Genomic DNA, 25,060 nt, shown 5'->3' on the forward strand with positions numbered 1-25,060 from the left:
AGCGGCTGTGAATGACGGTCTGGGGTAGCACCCCTCCTGCCCGATTGGTAGTTTGCTACCTAGAGTAAATATTTATCTTATATATGTTTTTTCTGAGATAGTATGGCTGACAGCTCCTCTTTAAAGGAACCCTGAGCAGTAGCTTTAAATGAAATAGTTACTTACCTGGGGCTTCCTCCAGCCCACAGTCAGCCACGAGGTCCTCCGGTGTCCTCCTGGCTCCTCTCCCGCCCCACTTCGTTACCTGCAACACCCAGGCCAACTGTCGGCCCGACACTTCACGTCATCCATCCACCTGCCCGCTACACGTCATCACAGCGGCTGGCGTGACAGTCCTGCGCATGTGCTGTTCAGTGTTAGAAAAACACGTATGTGCAGGACTGTTACGATGGCCACTGTGATGATGCGTAGCGTCACCATTCAGGAAGTGACGGACCGACACTTGGCCCTGGTGTCGCCGCTAATTAAGTGGCCAGCGGGACCAGGAGAGGAGCCACGAGGACGCCGTAGGACATCGCGGCATACGGTGGGCTGGAGGAAGTCCCATGTAAGTACCGATTTCATTTATAGCTACTGCTCAGGGTCCCTTTAACCACTTGCCGACCGCACACTCATAACGTGCGTCGGCAAAGTGGCAGCTGCAGGACCAGCGACGCAGTACTGCGTCGCCAGCTGCAGCCTAATTAATCAGGAAGCAGCCGCTCGTACGAGCGGCTGCTTCCTGTCAAATCACGGCGGGGGGCTCCGTGAATAGCCTGCGGGCCGCCGATGGCGGCTCGCAGGCTAGATGTAAACACAAGCGGAAATAATCCGCTTTGTTTACATTTGTACGGCGCTGCTGCGCAGCAGCGCCGTAAGGCAGATCGGCGATCCCCGGCCAATCAGCGGCCGGGGATCGCCGCCATGTGACAGACCACATCCTGTCACTGGCTGCACAGGACGGATAGCGTCCTGTGCAGCCCGGAACACCAGGGGGAGGCAGCAGGTAGGAGAGGGAGGGGGAATTTCGCCGCGGAGGGGGGCTTTGAGGTGCCCCCCCCGCCACCCACAGCAGGCAGGAGAGATCAGACCCCCCCAGCACATCATCCCCATAGGGGGGAAAAAAGGGGGGCAATCTGATCTCCCTGCCTGCACCCTGATCTGTGCTGGGAGCTGCAGAGCCCACCCAGCACAGATCAATCAAACCAGCGCTGGTCCTTAAGGGGGGGTAAAGGGTGGGTCATCAAGTGGTTAAATGTGTATTTTAATGTTACAGTTGTGATATTGGTCCTTTAAGTTACAACATATCTTATTTATTTTTAGATCTACCATCCTGTACTTTAAAAAAAAATAATAATTTTGTTTGCGCTAAGCAAACCTTTAGCATCTAGCATATAAGCACTGCAGTACAGAAACTGCTATTATCAGGTCATACAAGCATTTCCAATCCTCTGGAACTCAGACTAGAAGATTAGTTATGCATAAACGCAGCCTGCACAAGCTAAATATTTTTTTTTTAGAAAAAGGGAAACATTGGTTCCTTTACTAAACCCTGTGGCAGAACAGGGCCTACATATATTAAAAATGTGCCCGCTGCAATACATAAGATAGTTTATTTTCACACAAACTACAGGGATGCCACAATTTGATTCTTAATTTAATGCAAACTGTCACAAATCTGGGCAATAGAAATACATCATGTGGGAAATACACGGTCAAATCTTATCTTTCCTGTAAACTATAACAGCCAGTAGTTCCAGAAATTCTGGCTGCTGAAATTTGGTCAAAGTGAAGTGAGGCTAGGGGTGGAGCTATTGCTGGCATTTAGATTTGTTTCAGAATCTAGTTTCTTGAACTACAGTACAAAGCACCAAAAAGCACTCTTACTAAAATCCTATGCAAAACAGAAATGTCCCATAGCTTTTTAGTAAAAGGGCTTTTCTTGTCCTTTTTAGCCCCTTACACACTCCTAGGAGTTCTGGTTCACCATGAGTTTGCTGGGGAATCTGTAACTCTGGGTATTGCATAGAGCCACATTAATCCATACCATGCACTGATGATGACGAAACAGTCTGCATGCTGGATTATTGTGGCTCTGTACAAGCTGACATGCATTCCAGAGGTTCTGGAGATGTGTTTTGGCTTTCTGGGGCAACAGAGGGACAATTTGCATATTCAGAAGTGATGAAGTGATGCATTGTGGGGGACCTCACATGTTCACTCCAACCTGAATAATCTCAAATACCTTCTGTTTTCAGAAGTCCAATTTCTGTTTCGAACTACAGTACTGATCATTCAGGTCATACAGTTTTTCCTGTCGTTTACTCACACTTAAATATTTTACCTGAGTTTCAATTGCCCACACCTGAGAAAAGTGATATAAAATCTGCACAGTGCCTGTAAATCTGATGTTTAGCTCCCATAAACCCAAGTAAGGTGTGATCTAATTAAATATTCAGGACAATAAAAGCAGTAACATTCAGTCAGAGAACAGAAGGTTGCTTACAATATCATACTGCTCATCAGATACTAGCATTTGTTAACTTATAGACATAATCTCTCAAATGCTAACAGTGACTGTCGGAGATGTCAGCAGACATTGTTTGGAATGGCGCAGGGGTTCTTATTCAGTATACCTCAACAAATAGACTTGTAACATATAAGAAAGTATTTCTATATGTTTCTGAAGCAAAGTAGATGATAATCTGTGGCCAGGGACTTTTGTGCCCAACCACTGATCTCAAATCTAGACCCCTTTTCTATCCAATTGTACTATGCTCTGTGTCCACCTTCTGACGTATGGCCATAAAACCACTCTGTGATCTAAAGTCCTTACAGAGCCCATTTTAGCAGAAGAATCATAACCAATATAGGTTAGCTGGCACTCCTCTTGTATTCTGTAGCAGAACCCGAGTTTGCAGAGTCCTCTGGCTCCAATGGCATTGATGGAGGTTTGGAAACAGAAGGACCAGATCCTGCAAGATGTGAAAGTTAAACATTTGTGAGTTTTTGTGTGTGTGTGTGTGTGTGTTTTTATGCAGTGGAAAAATGCACTTTTTTGCAGTCAGACTTACCTTTTGGGAGGGCAGCTTTGCTGTATCCTGCAGCAGAAGACATTGCTCTGCCCAGAGCCTGATTAGAGCCTAGTGGAGTCTGCTCTGTCCCTGGTCCTTTAACTGTGGGTCTCTGCTTTAATTTTTGGTCTTTTGTTTGCTTAGTCCATACAAGGCTCTCTCCGACCTGCAGGGCAGCTCCCAGCTTTTGGGCCATATCCACCATCTAAAGATACAGAAAATTAATTTCATGACAAAACAGAGCAACTTCTTCTTTCTGTTGGATAGGTATGGAGTTTACAGAGCTTCAGCATATGAATGGTTAAAGAGACACTGAAGCGAAAACAAATATATGATATAATGAATTGGTTGTGTACTATGAATAATTACTAGAAGATTAGCAGCAAAGAAAATATTCTCATACTTTTATTTTCAGGTATATAGTGTTTTTTTCTAACATTGCATTCTATAATATGTGCAGATTACACAACACTCAGCATTCAAAATGATTCTTTCAGAGCAGTCTGTGAAGTAATGACCTCTCCTCTAGCAGAGAAAAAGTAAACAGTTCACTTACAGTTGAGATAATAAAAGTCAGATAACAGCCCTCTCCACAACTAACTTAGTCGGAGAGCTTAATGGCTTGTTTGCATAGAGATAACAACTGGAGTTTCTCAACTCTTCCTGTACTGGAAACAATTAGACTGATGTATCTGATCTTAATGTTTTATTTCTTAGCTGTACTTAAGTGGTTAATAGCTAACACCCTCAAAGTGCTGCTTATGATTTTTACATTATGTCCTGGAACCCTTCAGTGTTGCAAGACAATTTGATACTACAAATTACACTCCTGCTCAAAAATTCAAGTTTTGACTCCCCTGAGGTCAGCCAGTTTTAGAGTCAAAGCCAACAAATCTGCCCAGCTAAAGATCTCCTTCGCTTCCATTGGGAAACCTAATGATCTAGTTCCTCATGCTTGCATAAAACATACCTAAAATGACATGAGATAAACATAGGTACATATAGTACTAGTCCTACTAATGACTTTTCTGAAGTCGCTTTCTTATTCCCCGCATTGCAAGTGTTAAAAAAAAAAAAAAAACTAGCACTGTTATCTATGCAAATGAGGCAGTGAATAGCAAGTAGAATACAGCCTCATGTCCTGAAATGTAAACAGAAGCAAAAACACTTCTGTTTGGCTGAGGAAATAGTGCTGATAATATTTTAGTGCTGAAAAGTTCAAAGGGTCACAACTTCTCTTTGTTTAGCAGCTGATTGAAGCAGAATTTACATCAGACTGTCATAGCAGCTTTTTAAAATTCCATCTTAAAAATGCAGCCCTTAAACTAAAAATTAGAGACTGTTCTGTTACTTCATAATGTTCTATTTAAATTTAGTAAAACACATAACATTATTTACCTCATAAGTTTGTCTAGTTCAAGTTTAGTTTAGGTAGGCGACTTTGGTTATATTGTCTGAGTGGACCAATATGTGTGCTTTTATTAATCTCTTTTACACATAATTGTGATAAGTTTACCACCCTAATTTCCTTTTTGTTGGAGGAAAGGCATGCTTTGTGGTCCACTACATCTGAAGAGGTGTGATCGAGATGAGCAACACACCCCATCAGATGGTGTCTGTATCAATGAGACTGTAGGGTAGTACTAGAGATTCTCTGTTGTCAGATTTTTGTCCTCTAACCACTATACAAGGGACGTCACTATACGATCTGTAAAGGGAGCAGGACTCTGTGACTGCAGCTGATATAAGTCCTATTCACTTGGAAAAGGAGTCATAATGATGGATCCAACTCCTGCTGAAGTACTGAGACATCATGACGAAGCTTGATATTTTTTTTCTCCGGAGGTAGAAATATCTTTTAGGCAGAGGTCACACTTGACTGTTTTGCTGCGTGTTTTCTGCACAGAAAATCGGATTTAAACTGAGAACTCATGTTAATCAATGGGCTAGTTCACACTTGCGATTTTTGGGTGGTACCAAGATGGGAATCCACCCTAATATCTCCAGATGCTTTAGTTTTGGATTTTCCAAAAACTCCTTTGGAGTTCCCCAATATTAGCAGATCACCCTCATATGTAATAATCTGGATTGAGAACCTTCTTAGAGGAATAAATACCCCCAATAACACTTTAATAAAAATTATTGGTAAACTAGTAATTCCAAATGAGAGGCAAGAAAATTGAAAATGCTTTACTCCAAAGTTTGTACTGAACAACAAACTGCAAATATTTCTGAGAAGAGATATGAACTAAAATGTTCCCATATGCAGGGCTGTGAAGTTGGAGTCGGAGTCCGTGTCGGAGCAAATTTTCTATTGCTCAGAAAATAGCTAAAAGTGTGTAGAGATGCACACCCCAAAAGTAGTTTTAAGGCAGATGTGCCACGGCTAGCTCAATAACCAGTCGAGTATGAACAATAAAAAAGTGAAGCCGGCACCATCCAGTTGCTCTTTTACAATTTATTTAAAGACTGTCATCATACAGCTGCATTATGATGACAGTCTTTAAATAAATTGTAAAAGAGCAACTGGATGGTGCCGGCTTCACTTTTTTATTGCTCAGAAAATAATCATAAATCAATTTTCGGCAGCGAGCGCATATGTCCTACATGCGCACGTACACACACCTGCCCCTCCTGGCACCGTGCGCGTCATTCCACCAGCTCAGTGTCTCTACATCCCTGCACATGCGCAAAAAAAAACCAAAAACACAGGGACATGGGACGCAGAGACACTTGCCTATTATTAGGTAGGATACTGTAAGGAGTGGGTGCGCAAAATAATATTTTAAACTGTGCTGTATTATTAGTGCCACACTGTATAAATATGCCATGATTCTAATTTTTGTTAAGCTACTTCTTACCTCTGGATCAAATTCTGTCCCGGTTTCTCTCAGAATATTAACTTTGCGCTCTAGTTCTTGGTACTGACTCAAAGCTCCCTTCTTATCACCTTGATTATACAGGAGAATAGCAAAGTTCAGGTTCACAAGGGGATCTGTCCTGATAGAGAAAGATGATCCATGTCAGAAATATCAGTTATGATAATGAAACACAGATATGGAATAATAGAACAGCAAGAGTCAGAATTCAAGCCAATCTGTAGACGTATTCCTGCTACACAGGTAATGACCAGGAAATACATAAGAGTGATAACTGCTGGTTGTCAGACGAGCTCTGCTGCAGTTCACCACCTTTTTTAAGCGTGGCTAAATATCACTACTGATTGACAGCATGCTATACTGTATGTAGTACTAAAGGCAGTTTCCTAAGACCACTTCTCCATTACAGCATCTAGGATAGGACTTGGTGGTCTGAATAAGCATGCCGTGTAGATTCACAACGGTATGCAATCTGGACGACAAGTCATTGGCCACATAGGCCGGGTTTCCCTGTGTGACTCATCTGCGAGGACGCACTGCAGATTTGGGCGGAATTCGACACTAGTGGAAATGGGGCCTAAGAATAATATAGTGAATCCTACACACAGTATACGGACATACAGTTCAATCACTGATTTTTCATTTTTAAATGTTTAATGGGCTTTAACTACACATGATAAACTGCTTTGTCCAACTAACAAAACTATGCTGTGATACATTAAGACAGAGGATTGAGATTTTTACCAGTGTTCACTCATCACAGAGTATGAAAAACACATGATTGTCCTGCAGCGCTGATGGGCAGGAGGAATGTTTGGACATTATATAACCAGCAGGGCAGTGTCACTGCTGAAACTGGGTTGTCACTAGCGAATAGGCATTCTTTAAATGCCAAAAGGAAATAAAAATGTGTTTGTGAGGACCAGGCTTAATATCTGTCTGAATATCAAATCTAATGCCATCCCTATTTCAAGGGAGCAGTTCTGAATAGTAAGTTCCAATTATTTTCCCCTATAATATTTTACTTTAGTAGTTAACAGACTGCTTATCAGAAGTGGCAAATTTGTATATATGACAACATAAAAGGAAATATTACTTGCAGTACTTTTTGATTTTAAATGCTATATTTGATACAGTATCCTACGAGCATGATCTATTGAGGGCGATATAGACTGTATAATTCTAAGATGTGCACCTTGTCTATATGTCAGTTATTGGTTCTTTTTACCAATTGCTTGTTGTTATTTCCTGTACTGAGGTACCTGACTGTTCATTTAACTTTGGTATCCAGTGCCTAGTACACAACATGCAATTTTCCTTCAGATTGATGGTCGAATTGATTATTTCCAACAGGTCCGATCTGATAACCTATCACTTCTATACAAACTCAATCAGAAAAGCAATCGAAAATCAGATTGGACCTGTTGGAAATAATACTGCAGATCTGACCTTCAATCTGATGGAAAATTGCATTGTGTGTTCCAGGCATTATGTTTGTGACTTTTTTGATTGCACTATTGTACAGTCACTGTCCTTACCTTTTATCTCAAAATAAAAAAAAAAACATTTATTCATTTACTTTTGTTAAATGCACACTTACTGATCCAGACTAGCAGCTTGCTGGTATGAGCTCTTTGCATTCTCTGTATCGTCAAGGTATGTGAGTGCCACTGAAAATAGAAGAGATATGAAGCATATGAGCAGTGACCGATCTCCTACAGACAGGTGCCATAGAGCTGCAATGGCTAGCCATAAAATTCTGTGACTCTTACCTGCCAAAAGCATGTAAAGTGTAGCATTTCCATGATGCAGGGAGATGGCTGCACTTAGGAAGTGGAAAGCTGAGGCATACTGCTGCATACTGAGGTGTACAAGGCCCAGATTATACAGCACTCGCCAGTCAAATGGTGAGAAGTAAAGTGCACGTTTTAGACAGCTGATGGCCTAAAACAGCAAAACAAAACATGAGAAAATTAGCTGATTCAAAAGAAACACAGACAGCTAACATACTAGATTAAAGGGTCTGAAGCAACTCTTGAATCTTTCCTGTAAAAATTGCAAATTTTACAAATGGCAATTCTCATCAACTACCTCTCCCTGTACAGTATACTGCTCCACTCTTGGGATGATCCCTACACATGGATAGAACAGGTCTATGATATTTAAGCAAACCAATAAAAAGCCTGTTGAATGGAAACCAATCATATGATAATAAAAATCAATGGTTACCTTCAGTAAAAACTACATTATATGTCAGAATAATCAGAAGCGTCTAATACACAGACTGCTGGAATAATATGACTACCTATAAATAAGGGGAAAATGAAGGCAAACACTGAAGACTTCACCATCATGCCAGGTAAGACAAGACCTGAAAACTAAGAAGAGGAGGACTGGGAACAACAAAGTAAAATGGTCAGCACCACCATAAGCAATGATTAAAAATTGCTCTTTATTGAAACATGTTCAAAACAAAGCTGTGTACAGAAGCAACCTGCTGTTTTAGGCACAAAGCCTTTTCTTGAGCTGCAGTCTCAGTAATGAGCAACACCTAGTGTGATTTCTTGTACCCATCCACCAGCAAAACCCAGTTTGAGGGGGAAGGGGCATCCTCACAACGTTTTCTTCAGGCAGAAAAAAAAAGTCTAGAACCTGTCCTGTCTACCAAGGAACCTATAGAAGGAGACACAATCGAGAGCCCCCAATAGTGTATTATTGATAAACAAGTAGCAAATTTTGTAAACAAAAAGGTTATACTCATAACTCTGGGTTGCCGTAATTCAGGCAACCACTATCAACGCCTATGGAGAGATTAGACCTGTCCCCACTCAGGTTAAAAGAGTCGCTCTCTGTAGAAAAGAAAGGGTGTCCATTCCCATCCACCAGGTGGATAACAAAGTATGAGGGAAATACAGAGGCGCCAAAAGACAACATGCAACGCGTTTCGCGTGTCCAAAGCCCGCTACCTCAGGCATTAATATACAGATAGGAGTAACCACGAGGTTGTGCATACAAGTGTAGCGCTACACTTGTATGCACAACCTCGCGGTTACTCCTATCTGTATATTAATGCCTGAGGTAGCGGGCTTTGGACACGCAAAACGCGTTGCATGTTTTTTGGAGTACGAATTAAAAATGTCAATATACACCGCAAAAAGGAGGTGTGTTTGGTTGGTAGGCAAGCCCACCCTTGCCACCAGCATTTTATGTGTTTTTAGAGATTAACACTGATTTTATTCTGCTGGCGCTTCTGCATTTCCCTCAAGGAACCTAGAGACACTGATCATGGCACACCTTAGAAAAATGTCCACAGAGATGCCATAACGCCACTTCTTCTACCTCTTAAGCCCCTCTTAAAGCTGAAACATGCTGGCTGACCAATACAAGAGCACAACTCACTTTACATGTGCTTTGACATTACTTTAGCCTATATTTCACTGACTCTAACCTTTGACATAATGTATTTTATCATATAATTGCTGATGTTGGTGACACATTTGCCTGAAAATTGAAAAATTATCTAAAAACTTGGACTTGCAGTATGGCTGTGAAGTTGTAATGTTACAGACATGTTCCTGCCAACATTAGTTGCAGCAATATTGGGCTCTATTCACAAAACTTCTCATAAATTACTTATTTATCACCTAATTAATAAAAATAACCCCTCAGCACATTTACAAGAAAAATAATCCCTCAAAGTAAGTTCCTGATTAAATTAATTTCAATATTAACTTTTTTTGCCTTAATTATATTATATTTTTGCTCTTTGGGAGCTTAAAAATGTAACATAGATAAGGTGAAAACAGTGGAAAACAGGTGAAAAAGCTTTGTGAATCATGCCCAATATTGTCTCTGTTAGCAGTTTACTAAAATAAGCTGTGAACCCCCACTTGGGCTTATTCACATGAACCAATGCAAGTCAAAGTTTAGTAAAGCTGCAATTATTGCAACCTTGGAATTGGGTCAAATTGTATGCAAATGTTATGGTGGGCATACACGGTGCGTCCTCTCGCCGCGTCCGCCCGAATCGATTACCGCTTGTCCCCGCTCATCTTCCGCTCGATTCCCTGCCATTGTCCGCGGGCGGGAATCGAGCAGGGAATCGATCCATTCGTGATCGGACCTGTCGGATATTATCAATCGAGTCCATCAGCGGCTCGATTGATAAGAAAGAAACGCACCGTGTATGCCCACCATTAGACCTGTTTTAAGTAATCAGTTGCATTAAGTTGTATCCAAGCTTAAAGTAAAACATGATACAACATGCAAGAGTAATAACAATAATCAGAAATTAAAAAAAAATGAAAATCGGGTTGACCTTAACTAGTGTATATTCTTTTCAAACTATATATGTTCACGTACTGAATATTGGAGGCATCCAATCCACACAAGCATGTCACATTACATTGTTAGCATTTCCGTATTTAAGTAAATGTAACAATGTATGTCATGTAATATATTATTCATACAGATTTTAATGTGACAGCTCTTCAGCCTATACTCCTTATACATATATATTATGCTCAACATATGCAGACTGTCACATTTCAAGGCTCTGTAAACAATGCTGTAAATGGGAGTAGATACTGCACAGACAAAGTACCCAAGTGATCTGCACCAGAAACGAATGCACTGTTACAGTGAAAGGTCGTTTTAATTTTTTTATTTTTTTTTTAAAACTTAAAGGAAACCGGAGACGTTCTAAAAGAAAAAAAAAAAACCTGGGGCTTCCTCCAGCCCCCTTCAGGCTGATTGGTCCCTTGCTGTTCTCCGCTGCCGCCTGGATCCTGTGCTATAGGGCCGGTAATTCAGCCAGTCAGACCGTAAGGCACATGCGCGGCCTGGTCAAGCGTGCCTCTCATTGCGTTCCCATCGCCGGGAGAGCACTGCGCCTGCGCAGTACTACTGCGCAGGCACAGAACACTCCCGGTACGGGACCAAGACAGTAGCATAGGCGGCCGGACTGTGCCTGCGCCGACTGGCTGAATTACCCGGCCCATAGCAGAGGATGGCAAGAAAATGATCTGCCTGAAGGGGGCTGGAGGAGCCCCCTGAAATGTTTACATTTCTTATTTTAACTCATCTCAGATACACTTTAAGTCCTTATAAAAATATAGGAATGACTTACCGCCACGTACTTCTTTTTGCCATAAAAGCACATGCCAATATTGTTCCACAAGGGGGGGCTCTCTGGAACGCTGTCAGCAGCTACACGATATTTGCTGAGAGCCACATCATAATCACCATGAGACTGCATCATACATCCTGCCGCTAGAATGCCCTTGAAAGAAATATACAGCTAAGTTATAAAGGTCAGAAGTAATGGCCAATCACATGCCCTTGTTTCCATTTCTATAGACTAGGCAGTTTTTGTGGAGAAATATATCTTTTATTCCAAAAAGATCTGAATTGCCATTTTAGGAAGTAGAACGGTATGCTTACTATGTAGCAATTAGTTACATACATATACTACCATATATACAGTAATATCAGAATTGTCATTTCCTCACCTTATAATTACTGGGATCATAGGTCAGAGCATTGCCGAGATATTCAAATGCTTTCTGATACAAACCATTCTGTAATAAGCAGAACAAGGTTACACAGCTAGTTGTTAAGAACTTTGATTAACTTCCAAATCTAAAAGTGAAGATACAAATGATATATAAAAAAAAAAAAAATCATGATTCACAAGAACATAAATACTTACATCAGTTGCATCATGGAAGTGCCTGTCACTCAGTGTTCCCATTAGATCTAATATTTTACGCAGTAGCCACACTGTACCCTTGCATGTCAAGTTGTGGTTCTCTGATGCTTCACCACTTAGCCTCATAGTGGGACTCAAAGGTGAAAAATATTTGCTCTTGTTGCCCATAGCAACAAGTCATCCAATATTTCACTCTAATAAGTCATTCTCACCTATACTGATGAAGTCAGATACATAGATGCACTTTTATTTCCCTCTAAACCAGTAATCTGAAATGTGAATTTCAAAACTTTCAGAAAACAGACAAGAAGTAAGCAAGTCCTAATCATTATTCAGTGAGTGTAGCCACATCAGCCAGCGCATGGCTGATGGGAGGCATGGTTTTTAGAGCCACTGGGCCTGTGCAGGGGGGTTTGGGATGCAGCATAGAGAATCACAGGAAGGGGATGCACTGGACTAGTGACAGTTGAGCTAAGGTGCTCTAAGTGCTTCAGCTTCATTGCTGGTCAGTCAGATGCCAGGGTCCCAAAGTCAAACAGCTTTGGAGTATAGTAGGAGGAATGGTTGGTACAAAGTGGGTTTAAACAGGAGGTGGGGTAAGTTTCGGAGGTAAAAAAAAATGATCAAGGAAATCTGCCTTAAAGCAAAACTGAAGTGAAATGTAAATTAAAAAATAGATACTTACCTATGGAGAGTGAAGACTCTGGGTCCTACAGAGCCTTCCCGGTCTTCGTTCCAGCACTGTTGCCCCGTTAAAGGTATTTGATTCATTAGTCGAATACTGCTCTGTGAAGCTTCAGAGGCCTGAGTACTCCTGAAGACAGGCCACTCCGAACTGCGCATGCTTGAGCAGTACGTGCATGTGTAGTAAGAAGCCACTGGTCTTCGGGAGCACTCAGGCTACCACAGCTGCCCATAGTGGCTGAACAGGGGTGACAACGCTGGAACGAGATGACCGTGAGAAGAACGGGTAAGGCTCTATAGGACCCAGAGCCTTCCCTCTTCTTAGGTAAGTATCTGCTTTTTTATTTTAATTTTACTTCAGATTTGCTTTAACTTCCTTATGACCGCCCAACGGGCCGCGGCGGCAACCCCAGGACTGGCTGATGCCAATTGGTGTCAAGTCCTGGGGCCAGCAACTGCAGGAAATCGTGCGCAAGCTGCGCACGTATCTCCTGCTTGGGGGCGGAGCTCCGCCTTCAGTCCGCTCGGGAGATTGTTAGACAGTGCCGTCTTTTCAGTTAGTACAGCGCTGCGATCAGCAGCAGCGCTGCACTGGGAACAGCCGTGTGACACGGCTGTCCCCCTGGGGCAGAAGAGAGCAATCAGCTGGCATAGGCTGAAGCCTATGAGAGCTGATCACCATGATTGGCTGACTGGAGGGAGGGAGGGTTTAAAAAAACAACAACAAAACAAACAAAGAAATAGTGAAAAATATATAAAAAAATATAAAATAAAATATTGGCCTTAAAGCTGCAGTGGCCAATTAACAGAAAAAAGGCCTGGTCTTTAGAGGGGTTTAACACTGTGGTCCTGAAGTGGTTAAGTTAACAGCTATAACTAAAGAAAAATAGGTAATAAAGCAATACAAGTACGGGGAGAGCTTATGAGAATAGTAACACAATCTCTGCACACACCTGCAAATACAGAAGCCCTAATGTTGTCAACAGCTCTGTACTTTCTGGAGATAGTCTGCAGGGGGAAAAAAAAACAGAAACTTTATGTCACAATACATCAAAGAAGATCATTTGTAAAATAAACTGAACAACCATATGATCCTGTTTTTTTTCATTCTTTTCTGGAGTAGTTCTAAATAGCCTTATGTTCTACAGCATATTTTTACCCTCTTGCCCAACACATGGCCCATCAACCAGTCTGCTACGGTTTTTATGTACGGCCCTCCTCTCTTATGTTGGGTTCTGACTGTATACTTACTGAAGTGCCTGCAAATAGATCTGAATGGCACCCTCTGTATTTCCTTCCAGTAAATGGATCTTTCCAAGGATCATGGAGCTGAGCTCTTGTCTGTGTATTTGCAGAGCAAGATTCAGCTGCTCCTTACTCTGCATAAAAAGCAAAGAAAAACACATAATTGTGAATGAAAGCACGGGCCATGGAGTTCTCACAGGGAAACATGTGTGATAGTCAAGCAAAACTGGCAAACATTCACACAAACAGGAATAAATGATCATGCAGAAATGTTAATCCACCAGCCCATACAACCAGTAAGAATTATGCTTTTGTACTCAGGCAAATGGATTTTGGGTTATGTATGCTTGAAAGCTTTTCATCAACATGCATTTTCAATACATCACTATCAAATACCTTGGTGTAGTCTTTCAGATACAGGTAACATACTCCCAAATTGTGGCATATCTCCTATAATATGGATAAACAACACATGAGCGAAGACGGCCAACACTGTACAGTACCAATTCACCTACAAGCAGCTACAATATATTTCTTTTCTGAAAACAGTCAGGCTACTAACATACACGTTGGCTTATTTCCTCTGCAGACCTTAGAAAGAAGCAACTCAAGTACCTTCGTCCAAGAACTATTAAAAATGACAACAACCAACTCTAGCTCAAACCAGTGCATATATGGGACCGTGCCAGTCAGGTGTGTCGAAGTTCTGGCCATTGATCACTGAGGGTTGCACATTTATACAACAAATAAATTTCTAATCATTTTCACGTGTTCTTCCATTGTTGCCGTCTACTTGATACGGCAAAAACATTTTACTGCACAAAAATACAGGTGTTCAATGCAGTAAACACTTTTTATTATCATATGTATCACAAAATGTGAGGCTGAACTAGGGCTTTAAAATGTAAAGTCCTTTTACTTCTTAATGACATTTTCAATCTAGTCCCACCTCAGTATACTAGCTTCAATTTTGAAGAAGAGCTGTACTGAAACAAGAAACCTGGCAATAGTGTGTAGAAAGGATATGCTAGGTAGGCAGACTTTTTCATATTTCAGTGAAGGAACTAGCAGATTCAGCTGAAATAACAAAATAGAAAGAAATGCATTGACATTTAGACACAGTAGAACATACCCAGTCCTTATTATTGAGTCTTGCTGCCTCATTGTACACTTCAACTGCTGCTCTGTGCTTCCCTAGTAAGAATCTGAGGACAGATGGATTAAAGTAATAATGTGAGAGAATAAAAGGTTATATACGGTATATCCTACATAAGATATATGGACATAGGCCTCAATTCACTAAGATCATGCTGGAGATAATAAGGCAAGAGAAAACTTGCCACCACACAGTGAGAGCGTTATCTCTTCATTCCTTAAGTTACCTCCTCGGTAGTTAATTTACCTCATCTGTAGTTAAGTTACCTCCTCTGTAGTTATTTTCACATGCAGTTAATTAAACAACCTGTCTTTAACTCTGGAGTTATTTTAAGGATTGAAGAGTTAACTTAAAGACAGAAGAGTTAACTTTAGGTTTGCCTGAGGTAAAATGTTTCCTGAGTACTACATGCCTCGTCACCATGGTGATAACTAGAGAAACGTTATTAAAGACAGGAGATAAGCTTAGTGAATTGAGGCCAATGTGTAGTTTAGACTGGCATAAATAATACAGTATAGTTATTTAAAAAAAAGCGTGGAAGTGTATTGCAGTAATATCTGAGGCAAACACCAGAGAGCACTCTTAAAGAGATTCTGTATTGTTAAAATCGCACAAAAGTAAACATACCAGTGCGTTAGGGGACATCTCCTATTACTCTCTGTCACAATTTCGCCGCTCCTCACCGCATTAAAAGTGGTTAAAAACAGTTTTAAAAAGTTTGTTTATAAACAAACAAAATGGCCACCAAAACAGGAAGTAGGTTGATGTACATTATGTCCACACATAGAAAATACATCCATACACAAACAGGCTGTATACAGCCTTCCTTTTGTATCTCAAGAGATCATTATACACAGGCAGTGTGCATAGAGGGGCCAGGAAAGGGGAGATGCATCACAGAACCACAACACTGAAGAACTTGGCAGCCTTCCAGACACAGGCTGACAAGTCTGACAAGAGAGAGATAAGTTGATTTATTACAGAGACTGTGATAGTGGAAAGTGCTGCAGTAAGCCAGAACACATTAGAATAGCTTTTGGAACTTGTAGGATGATAAAAAACAGGATGTAATTTTTGTTACGGAGTCTCTTTAAAGAGTACCTGAGGTGACATGATGAGATAGACGTATGTACTGTGCCAAGCATGGAAATAACTCTACAGTAGCGATAACTAAAGAGTTAAATATTCAGTTGTGCAAGTGACAGTTTCTCTCCAGTCAGTACCTAGTCAGACTACAATATAATCCTCACTGATAAGGAAATTACAGCCAAAAAACACTTGGCTGCCTGAGAACACCTTCTGAGTGCTGAGTACAGATTAAAAAAAAAAGGTTAATTGTCCATATATTTTGGTTTAGAACTGTCAGCATGTGTGAAAGACTGAAGCATTCAGTTGAGACAGTACACAATTAAAACCTACTTTCTTTTAACTTAGGCACAGAAAATTAAACAGGGATTCTAAAAAAGTAATTTTTAGGAGTAGGAAGATCGATACAATTCTTTATCTCATCAGTGTATTTTTACCACGGGTTTCCTTTAATATATATTCCAGGTTCAGCTCACAAAATCTGTCACAACACTACATTATGGGGACACGCGCTGGTTTAGCTGCATCATAAGGTTAGGGCAGATTCCAGGAAGCCTTGGAATTGGAAGTGGTGATCGTTTTACCACCTTGCAGAAATGCGATCATCAATTCATGAAACTATTTGCCCTGCTAGCTTTGTCTTGCTCAAAGTTGTACAAAGCTATTGTGGATGTCAATCGCTGCTGTTCCTCTCCCGCCCAAGTGATAGGCATGGAAATCAATCAAATGTATTGATTGTGGGAGTTCACAGGCAGGTTTGATCAAAGTGGTCAAACTCATGAAAAATGCCAAGGTAATATTGACTTGTGTATGGGGCCCTAACTATATTTTTAGTATGCAAAATATCATATAGGGTAACACATCAAGGTGAGTGCAAATATATAAAGAGAAGCAGTCTCACAGAGATCGGGCTACTTGTTTCAGGTTATCCAGACTGGTTGGATTCAGGATTGCACAAGTCTGGAAGAGTTCGAGGGACTCCTGGATCTTCCCTTCCAATCTGAGGAGCAGTGCTGGAATGAGAAGTGGGTTAAAAAAGCGGGTATAATTATGAGGGTAGAAAACCAGGGAAGGTTGTGTGACAAGACCTCAGGAGGAATACACATAGTTCAAATATAGCCTGCAAAAGCAAACCCAAATCCTCTATTAATGTATGTTAAAGATATACACCATTCACATATACAGTATGTTAGAGAACATTTATTTGTTTAGAAAAGGTATGTACAGACATTAGTTGACTAATGGTCATGTGGGTATATAAATTAATGGCTGTATGGTCTTCCTCTGACTTCCGGGCTCAAACTTTCACAAAGCAAATATCAGTGGGTGAGCTGGTTTTTCTTGTATGAATGTTATCGTGGTTTCTCAGCACAAGACATGGTTTCCCATTCTTCTGTACCCCTTCTTTATCAGTTGCAGTGAGTTATGATGACATTGCAATACACTTTGCACATCCAGTTATAGTTGCCCATGAATACCAATTTTGATTGTTCACATTGTCAGCCATATATTTAATTTTTTAATTCAATTTTTTTAATTTAATTTCTACTAAACTACTAAGATGTATTTAATAATATGACCTCTTGCTTTAGACTTTATCATTCCTAAACAAAACATAATGCATCCAAGACCATATATTAGCACCACATTGTACAGCAATGGAAAAAAAAAAAAACAAGGGCTGGGCGAGGAAATTACAAAGGTAAAGAGAAACAGAAAGGTTTCATGTGTAATTCCTGGCACAGAAATCTCCTTACCTTGAACATAAACAGCATATTCACATACTCCCTCTGTAGCCTGTAGCTGCTCCTTAATCACACCCTAGAGAAATAACATTTTTATAATCGCCACTGATTTACAAAGTGCTTTGATTTGTTCAAAGGATGTTGTGATTTTGGTAAAGATGGCCCATATGCTATTCACTTTTTCTCCTGAGTTTTCTCCTACGTGAAATATTTCAAACCTTGTAAATAATTCCCTTTAAAAACCACCAGCAAGCAAGAAAATACTCTAAATAATTTTGATAGTACATTTTCACCTACTTTTTGGTACTTTTTCAATTGCAAAGATATTGTAAAGATAAAATGAAAAATGTTCTCCTAGTAGATAACTTAGAAGAAAAAAAGAAAATGTGTATTAATTTATCAATAAAATTTAAACTACAACCAGCCACAGATTAACATAGTGAAAATAAAATCACACAAGCATTCTGTCCCATTCACAATATGTGCACAGCTAATGCAAGCAAATTAGATTTTGTGCATCATGGCTCTCTGTGTAGTATTTCTGTTTTAGATTGAGAATTTAACACTCCAGAAAGTATGGAGAAAAAGATAGTAAATTGGTTAATAATAATGGTTAATAGCTTTACTAGATAATAAATACTACTGGGCTGTAGAAAAGACCCAAGATCAGGTTTAACAATAATCACAATAATCAGAAAGCACTAGCCGGCTGCTTCATAGACAAAAGAATACCAAACTACAGCAGGCAAGCTCAGTTTCTTCTGCCCTTACCAATTGGTAGTACAACAATTTTGGGAACAGTCTTTCTAATGACGTACTGTTGGCCATAACTATTCTATGGAAAAGAATGGTGGGATGATGGCTAATGAATCAGCATCCTGGGGGAGAAAATGCAATGCACTTGTTCATCATGCAGCCATGGTGGATCACTACATGATGTTGTGAGGACAGCTATATACACACACACACACACACACACACACACACACACACACACACACACACACACACACACATTAGATTCTTGGTTGAGACTGCTCAAAATGGAGTAATGTGCTCCCTATTAATGTATTAAACAAAACCACTATGTCCCCTGTCCCATCCTATACCATCAACTAAGCTGTACTTACACCAATCTCTTATGTAATAGCCTATTAATAACTAGATAAAATCATTGCATTCTGGCAAACTTCTACAAAACAAGTCACAAAAACAGAACATCCCGATGCTTTCAGTTTGACCACTGTATACTACAGGTAGCCTCTGGTTAATGAACGAGGTAGGGACTGTAGGTTCATTCTTAACCTGAATCTGTTCACAAGTCAAAACACTGAGGCATCTCTGTTCCCTGTGCCTCCTTTATACCTTCTGTGTCTCCAGTGTCCCCCCTCTGTGTCACCTCTGTTCCCCTGTGCCTTCAGTATCCCCCCATGCCACCTGTGGCTCCCCACTGTTACCCCTGCCCCTCCCCCCTTGCCCTCTTAGAAGACTTAGCAAACAAATCCAAGGATCCTTGGGCACAGTTATGCTCGTATGGTTATTGATCAGTTGAAGAGCTTTATCCCAGTAGGACTGGGTGCTAGGCCAATACTAGAAAACGTGCTGTATGGATCCAGTTGGATCACTTTGTCGCCATCACAAAGGGGACCCCTGTGGAGCCCAACTGTGCAGTTTCTCAGGTGTATTGAACCATAACAACTAAATCTTGTAAAGATGTTCCTTGGATAGAACTCATATGGAGGTTTTTGCAGCATTTGTCCATATTTCAGACAACAATTCAAGCTTCGTAGTTGTGTTATGAGCTCTATCCAGTGCTTCATATACTTATTTTGAAAGATGGGGGGTTTCCTGGTAGGTGCATTTAATCATGAATATAACAGAGATACGTCCTTTTTGACAAGGCCCTCCATTGCATATCCGTTCAAAGTTCATTGCAGTGGGAAGTTCTCCAGATGGGACAATTGAATTGAAAAAATGTTTCGAAGTATTGAAAGTAATAGGAATCCCCCAGTTGTAGTCTTTCTTTAAGAGAGTCTCGAAAGAGTATAGTTTATTAGTAAATGGATCCAGGACATCCTCAACAAAGCACATATCCTTTTGAGACCAGGCTGATCCCAGGATCCTAAGGAGGCCAGGAACAAATGCCGGATTTCCATATATTGTAATCTTGCTAGCAGTGATCACAAATAGGGGGAAAGAGGCGCCCTGGGTTGTATAAAAGCATCTAAAAAAACTGTTTAAAATGAAGGATAACGAGGTGTCTTACCTCAATGACGAAATCTTTGTAACATACAAAAGATTTTTATTTAGCACAGGCAACGCGTTTCGCGGGTCCAAGCCCGCTTCCTCAGGCCAATAACAGTGCCAAATGATAAATACCAGTCGGCATAGGGAGCCTGGTATTTAGGTATAGAGGCTCCCTATGATTTTTAGGGACGGTTATTGATGGTTGGGTATTAATTCACAAAAAAAAAAAAATTGCGTTGCTTTAAGACACTAAAAACCAGAAATAATAACGCCAGGGAGGTTAAAGGATATGCATAAAGACATACCATAAGAAAGTGGATATGAAACACTTGTCCATAGTAGACTCAGAGAGGGTCTCCATACTGAGAAGTATATAAAGATAGTATTGCAGCCTCAGGATAGGGACCTGTAAATACCTGGGATGGCACCCACCCATAAAATCACATTTTGATCATGCTAGGGTTTCAAGTCTGAGAAGAGCAGGAATAAACAGTTGGCTGCACTCGTCCATACAAGGGTAACAACCTCATCGTAATGTGAGGAACACTAACAGAACTAATGAACAAGAAAAACTAGAAAGCTCGTGTTCCCTGAGATCTGCATGCACTATTTATCACATTGTAGAAGAGCCAGACTCAATGTTGCAAAGGGCAACTCACCCAAACTAACCGCAGGTAAATCAAAAGTATGCGACAACTTCTGCAGATCTTCACAGGATCTAAGCATCTCTGTTTTATCTTTGTGCTTTTTATTAAGTTGGAATGGATACCCCCAATGGAACGGTATCTGTCAGTCCTGAAGCAATGCAAGTAGTGGCCCAAGGGCCCTGCACATCTGATCCAGGAGGATTAGCAGTTTTGTCAAAATCAATGTCCCCCTTAGAGCACATGGCACAGAGGATGTCCTTCTTTAGGGTGAAGAAGTGTATGCAGCATATGACATCCCCCAGAGTGGATTGGTCAGGACGTTGGGGGCCAGTGCCTGATGGGCCCAATCAATGTCAATGTGTGTATCAACAGGGTGGTTCAGGAGGGAGTTAAAGATCCAAGTAAGTGTTGGGATGAGGTCTGGAGCTTTAGTGGCTTCAGGGTGGCCCCTTACGCTAAGATTGTTCCTCAGACTATGATTCTCACAGTCGTCTATCTGGAGGAGGAAAGTCTGGAGTTGCTTACCCTGGGAGTCAAGCTGGTGCTGCTGTGAATCCAAGCAGGAGTACACATCCTCTTGTGATTGTTTGAGGTCTTACAACCTGTAACCAATAGCTGTGAGATCCTACTTAATATCTGACATCTTCCGCGGATAGCCAGCTTTAATCATTTCTTCAGATCATCTTTTCTAGGCAGAGTGCTGATGCAGTCATGAAGATCTACCTCCACATAGTTACTGGCCATGGATTGGGGGGAAGCTGAGGTCTGTAAGGCTGCAGAGGAGGTAGGAGACCTCTGTGATGGTGACAGCAGATGTGGCATAGCTCCAGTACAGAGTATGGGAGAGGCCACGCCCACCATCTTGGATACTTGGGACTCCACGAAACACGGTTTCTAAAGCCCCCGAAAGCAATTTATCTGTGAGTTTCCAGGCAAGGGGGGGGGGGGGGCTCATTATTTCCCCTTCTTCTTATCCTCCCTCACGAGAGGCTTTTAGGCTGTCTTGAAAGAGCAGGGCAGAGGATATAGATCGTGGGCTGAGGAGCTCAGAGTTTGTGCTTCTCTATTCGGCCATAGGCAAGCCACACCCTCATAAACTAATTGTTATAAACTCCAAAATTAAGATTACAGTCACGTCTTACAAAAAAAACTTAAAAGCAACACCTAACATCCAATCAGGAGTAATGGCAGATATCATTGTGGCTGGGGACCACTGTGATGACATGCAAGCCTGTCTCCAGATGCCGATAAGAACCTAAATGCAATTCTCACTGGGCAGATGGGGATGTCCTTTAGGTTTGTTAGAATTAAAGAGAACCCGAGGTGTGTTTAAAGAATGTTATCTGTATACAGAGGCTGGATCTGCCTATACAGCCCAGACTCTGTTGCTATCCCAAACCCCACTAAGGTCCCCCTGCACTCTGCAATCCCTCATAAATCACAGTCGTGCTGTGAGGCTGTGTTTACATCTGTAGTGTCAGTCTCAGCTGCTCCCCCGCCTCCTGCATAGCTCCGGTCCCTTCCCCCGTCCCTTCCCTCCAATCAGCAGGGAGGGAAGGGATGCAGGCGGGGACTGGAGTACTGCGGGAGGCGGGGAGAGCAGCAGACTGACACTATAGAGATAAACACAGCCAGCTCTGACAAGCTGTTTGTCAGCAGCGTGGCTGTGATTTATGAGGGATTGCAGAGTGCAGGGGGACCTTAGGGGGGTTTGGGATAGCAACAGAGGCTGGGCTGTATAGGCAGATCCAGCCTCTGTATGCAGATAATACTCTTCAAACCCACCTCGGGTTCTCTTTAAGGGTGGGAAGGAGCTAAAAGATTGACACATGAAGATGGCCTTTAGGTAGTCACCTAAGCTTGCTAGTACTTACCTTGCAAGCATCATAATCTTTACGAACATAGTGAAGGTGAATAAGCCAGTTGCGTCTTTCTAGGATAGGGAGTTCAGGGGCTAAAAAGAAGTAATAATTACAAATCACTGAGAATTTTAATAGTGTTTAATAATAATTTTACTGTTGAACAAACAGAAAACAATGACTGAAAACTAAGCTGAATGAACATAAAGTGAACCTCAAAAAAAGTTTTATGGTTAACTTAGTGCAAAGATGGCAGGGAGAGTAGAGGAGAGGATTCAGGGATAAAGCTGTTTGTTCAGCTATCACAGTAGAAATGACAGCTGTAAGCAGGGAAGGGGGGGGGGGGGGGGAGGAGAAGTTGCTACATTTTTTTCACTTACACAGAGCAACTATGATGCTGACTGACCAGAAACAAAAGGTCCGATTTAAACATGAACAAAATCTACAGACTGAAAACAAAACAGACTGCAGGACAAGTCTTTATTTCAGTCCCGGGACATGCATTTTACTCACAAAGCAATTTTTGATTTAGGTTCAATTTACATGCAACAGTTAAAGTGCACCTGAAGTCTCAGGTTTTATACTCATCTGGGGCTTCCTCCAGCCCCCCTGAGCCTGATCACCATCTCCCCAGCACACTACTGTTTCCCTGCCAGATGGCCTGGTACTCTGGCCCGAGTTGCGCTTCATCTCGCATGCATCTGCGCCTCGCGGACGCAAAACGCTCCCGCGTAACACAGCAGGGGTACCGGGCCAGCCAACAGTGGACAGGAGCAGCCAGGGGAGACGGTGAGGGACCAAGTGGCCTCAAGGCAGCTGGAGGAAGCCCCAGGTGAGTATAAAACCAGAGACTTTTTTTGTCTCAGGTTCACTTTAAATAAAACATGGCTACAGACTATTATGATTATTATACAGGGAAGTATAATAATAAAAAAAAAAAAAAAAAAAAAAGACAATTCTCATCATATTGAACAAGTAGATCATATGCAGTACTTTGTATACGGTTTGTAATAATTATAATAAAATTCAAACCAGGGCTGTGAAGTCGGAGTCGAGGAGTCTGAGTTGGAGCAATTTTGGGTACCTGGAGTCTGAGTCGGTGGTTTCATAAACTGAGCAGTTGGAAGATTTTTGTACCGACTCCACAGCCCTGATTCAAACACTCATTTACCATTACTACCCAAATTCGGGAAATGTGAAAAAATAGGGTACAGGTACACGACCTAATATTATCCAACTGAAAAACACTCAAAGACAAAGATGACCCCAATAATGATTTGCAAATAAACAAAAATACAGACAACCCCAGACCTCTTTATTTAAAGGAAACCGGAGATGCCTATAATGGGGGTATTTATACTTACCTGAGGCTCCCTCCAGCCCCATGAGGTGCGAGGGCTCCCTCGCCGTCCTCTGTTTTACAATCCCCCCGGCAATCTGCCTGCGCAACCCTGTCGTGCTCCCGCAGGTAGAAGCGTTCTGCACCTGTACGGAGGGGGGTTGGATTAAAGACAATGGAGTGGCCGGAGAGGATGGCGAGGTAGCCCACGCACCTCATGTGGTTGGATGGAAGCCCCAGTTACTTCCATTAGAAGCATCTCAGGTACACTTTGAAGAACCTGATTCAAAAGTTCAAAACAATGAAAAAACTATTGATTTGTGCTATTATTTCTGAGAGTTTTATATTACCAGATTATGCATATTTATGTGATTTAGCACCATCTACTGGCCCTACTGGACATTAGGAACCAGGTTGTTTAACCACTTGCGTACCAGAAGTCTCTAGCCCCTTAAGGACCAGAAACCGCTGGTACCAAAAAACAGGGCCTACCGACGTCTCACCGCATGGACCTGCCGCTCTCACTGTTCACCAGTTGCTGTAGGCAACTCACTCTGCTGTCGTTATGATAGCACAGCTCTGTGAGCCGATTACATTGGCTCCTGACCTTGTGATCACAGTAAGCCAATGAAATTGGCTCACAGTAATCAAGGGTTCAGGAGCCAATGAAATCAGTCCTGATTGTCTCACAAAGCTCTGCCATCATAGTGAAGGCAGAGTAAATGACCTGCAGTGGGAGGTGAGTGGCGCTATCGACATGTCCATGCTGCGCGGTAATTAAAAACTATGCACGAATAAGCTGCCATAAACAAGGCGTAGATTTCAATTACTGTGGTCTTGAAACAGTTAAATAAAGATGTTCTATAAGCATAGTGGTTGTCTGTATTTTTGTTTATTTAGAGATCATTATTGGGGTCCTCTTTGGCTTGTGTGTTTTTCAGTTTACTAGTACTCTGTCAGGATGTTTATGCCATTTCATAGTTAGTTTGGTTGGAAAAAAGAAGAAGGAAAAAAAAAAAAAGAAAGACATCCATCAAGTTCAACCAGAACTTGATGTTACACTGTAACATGACCCAACACTGCCATCTGGAGGGCCATATGGTATTAGTGAGTCTATGTTTTTCTACTTTTTCTTTTACATGGACTCTCCCTATACATTCTTCTCCCAGTAATCTTGCTTCTCAGGGATTTGGGGAATAATATAGACAGGGCAATTTCCTAGAACTTGCTGCATTTAGCTACCCCACTAAACAATGGGATATCCACACATTTCTTACAATAGAGTTTAAGAGACAAATACATGGTAGAATAGTAAAAACTAATGTGCTCAAACTTAAATTAACAAACAAATGAAAATCTGGCATACTATAACTGACATTAAAAATCAAATGTTAAAAAGGAAAAATACAT

At 41.4% G+C, this 25,060-nt stretch overlaps 1 protein-coding gene across 1 annotated transcript in view; it reads right to left on the reverse strand.

Annotated features, from left to right (window-relative positions):
* Positions 1-945: 945 nt before the first annotated feature.
* Positions 946-25,060, reverse strand: part of BBS4 (Bardet-Biedl syndrome 4) — a 35,522-nt gene continuing 11,407 nt past the window's right edge. Inside the window, exons 3-16 of the mRNA XM_068275757.1 lie at positions 22,327-22,406; positions 17,571-17,634; positions 16,715-16,826; positions 14,704-14,776; positions 13,968-14,021; positions 13,578-13,705; positions 13,280-13,334; positions 11,443-11,511; positions 11,061-11,213; positions 7,705-7,876; positions 7,533-7,602; positions 5,915-6,053; positions 3,054-3,258; positions 946-2,954 (exon numbers count right to left, since the gene is read on the reverse strand). Coding sequence (XP_068131858.1) covers positions 2,854-2,954; positions 3,054-3,258; positions 5,915-6,053; positions 7,533-7,602; positions 7,705-7,876; positions 11,061-11,213; positions 11,443-11,511; positions 13,280-13,334; positions 13,578-13,705; positions 13,968-14,021; positions 14,704-14,776; positions 16,715-16,826; positions 17,571-17,634; positions 22,327-22,406 — 1,475 coding nt within the window. The 3' untranslated portion in view covers positions 946-2,853. The remainder of the gene's footprint in view (positions 2,955-3,053; positions 3,259-5,914; positions 6,054-7,532; positions 7,603-7,704; positions 7,877-11,060; positions 11,214-11,442; positions 11,512-13,279; positions 13,335-13,577; positions 13,706-13,967; positions 14,022-14,703; positions 14,777-16,714; positions 16,827-17,570; positions 17,635-22,326; positions 22,407-25,060) is intronic.

The sequence above is a fragment of the Hyperolius riggenbachi genome, chromosome 3, assembly GCF_040937935.1.
Source record: "Hyperolius riggenbachi isolate aHypRig1 chromosome 3, aHypRig1.pri, whole genome shotgun sequence".
Lineage (NCBI taxonomy): Eukaryota > Metazoa > Chordata > Amphibia > Anura > Hyperoliidae > Hyperolius > Hyperolius riggenbachi.